Source organism: Heterocephalus glaber, unplaced genomic scaffold (assembly GCF_053883595.1).
Source record: "Heterocephalus glaber isolate CG9 unplaced genomic scaffold, H.glaber_assembly_v1.0 deba00001762, whole genome shotgun sequence".
NCBI classification, from domain to species: Eukaryota; Metazoa; Chordata; class Mammalia; order Rodentia; family Bathyergidae; genus Heterocephalus; species Heterocephalus glaber.
Window position 1 is genome coordinate 408,584 of NW_028258459.1, and position 2,237 is coordinate 410,820.

Sequence of the window (2,237 nt, forward strand, 5' to 3'; positions counted from 1 at the left end):
ACCTCCAGTTGTTGTCCTAGGCAGCTGTGTCCAGATGTGTGTCCCCTCACAGCCTTTTGTTCCCTCTCAGGGAAGGAGACAATTTTTTCTGAGAGTTGGCCTCAGGCTGGCAGAGGACTGGGGTCCAGGCCCTGCTCAAGGACAGGTCAGGGCCCTGAGTGAGCAGAGAGGGGACAATTCACCAGAAAAGTGGGGACCTCACAGAGTCCAGCCCACCCCTCCTGTGAGGGCTGGAATACAGGGACTGTGCTTGAAGTCTGCAGCCTGAGGGGCCCTCCGTGTCTCTACAGGAGCTCAGGACCCAGGCAGTGAAGGTCTCAGTGTGAGGCAGTGTCATCAGGTGACAAAACAGACAAGGCCCAGGAGTCAAGACCCAGTGAATGCTGTGATGTGTTCCCAGGGTTCCACCTGTCCAAGAGCAAAGGCCCCTCATAGTACCCAATCTCCACGTGCCATGCTGCCTTGTCTCCAGTCTTTTCCTCTGTGGTTCAGCTGCAGCCTGAGGATCAGCCTCAGATCATGTCCCAGGTTCATGGTAACAGGACTAGCAAGACACGGGAGGCTGTGAGGCCTACAACACTCCCCAAAGTAAAGATCTCTAACGGCCCTTTGTGGAAGGCAACAACTGTGTTGTTCTCAGCTGAGAACACTAATAGTCTCCCTCTCTCCTCCAGGCATCTGAGTCCTCAGCAACAAACTCTTGCCCTCCCCACGGAACATCATGGTGCCCCGTTGTCAGCAGAGCCAAGACAGCAAGCTACGGGGAGGCCATCTTGCCCAAAGTAGTGCAGGGGACGTCATGAGTGTGCAGGGTCTCGAGGATGAGGGGGAAGCAGCAGCCTCCGCTTCCTCTCTATCCTCTCCCTCCCTTACTGTCATCGCGTCCACACCAATAGAAAAGCCTGGGCCTGGGACACCAAGTTGTCCTCAGAATCCTCAGGGCATCTTCTCTCCCCCCAGTGCCATGGCTGCCACTCAAAGGAGCCAGTGCAGTGAGGGCTTGGGCCAGCAAGAGGAGGAGGGTCCAAGTCCCTCGCAGGATGAGAATGTTCCTCAGATCTTGCGCAGTGTGCTCCTAAATGACAAGTTACATGATCTGGTGCCCTTACTGTTCCGCAAGTATCAACAGAAGGAGCAGATCACCATGGAGGAAATGCTGCACGTTGTGGATGATGATTACCATGAGCACTTCCCTCTGATCTTTAGGGAACTCTGTCAGTGCATGTGTCTGGGCTTTGGCATTGAGCTGAGGGAAGTGGATCCTCCTGGCCACACATATGACCTTGTCCCTGTCCTGGGCCTCACTTACAATGGCATGCTGGATGAAGATGACCAGATCATTGCCAAAGTCGACCTCTTGATACTCATCCTGAGTGTAATCTTCATAAAGGGCAACCAAGTCAGTGAAGCAGACCTAATGAAACAAGTGGGAAGGTGGGAGATATTAGCTCAGATGGAGCACATTGTTATTGGGGATCCCTGGAAATTCATCACAGAAGATTTGGTCCGGGAAGAGTACCTGGTGTACCAGCAGGTTCCTAATAGTGATCCTGCTCGCTGTGAGTTGCTGTGGGGTCCAAGGGCCCACACTGAAACCAGCAAGATGAAAGTCCTAGACCATGTAGCCAAGCTTAATAGGGTGGATCCCAGGTCTTATCCACATCTATATGCGGAGGCTCTGAAAGAAGAAAATAGTATGTTCCGGGCCCCTGAGGTGCAATATGTGTGACAGGGGCAGGGAGTGTTCCACAACCACTTCACTGGCTTGGTCCCCACCCCATGTGAAATGAGCCCCATTCTCAGTCCGAGTTTCTGGTGAGCAGCAGTTTTGTAAGCAGTGAGGGGCCAGGGGACCAGGTAAAACACAGTGCATAGCATCTTGATGTCGCTTCTATTTGGGTTCCTTGGAAATGGACATGTGTTTCCTTTATGAGTTTTTGAAGTCTTGTCCCTTTTGTAAGAGACTCAAGTAGCTTATGCATCTTATTTGAAGAAGTGTATGGATCTCACATGTATTTTTAATATTGTGATGTTGACGTTTGATTGCCTTTGCTGATGTGAATGCTATTTTGTGTGATATTGATAAAAATGGATTTTGTTTCTTCCTTCCAAGTGTAAGAGTCTTTCCTATTTTGTCAAACAGGCAAACCATTCAATTTATTTATGAAAAATAGGAGAGAAATAGGAATTTCCTTGAAAATGTGTATGAAATTTAAATCAAGTTAGTTGGAGGCTAG

General features: G+C 50.1%; 1 protein-coding gene across 1 annotated transcript; it reads left to right on the forward strand.

Annotated features, from left to right (window-relative positions):
* Positions 1 to 721: 721 nt before the first annotated feature.
* LOC101714774 (melanoma-associated antigen 11-like) lies at positions 722 to 1,820 on the forward strand. The gene has a single exon (XM_004875485.2). It carries the CDS (start codon positions 722 to 724, stop codon positions 1,727 to 1,729), a length of 1,008 nt encoding a protein of 335 aa, XP_004875542.1. The 3' UTR covers positions 1,730 to 1,820.
* The last annotated feature ends 417 nt before the right edge of the window (positions 1,821 to 2,237 follow it).

Coding starts and splice junctions, on each gene's coding strand:
- LOC101714774 (XM_004875485.2), top strand. CDS start 722: ATGGTGCCCCGTTGTCAGCAGAGCCAAGACAGCAAGCTACGGGGAGGC.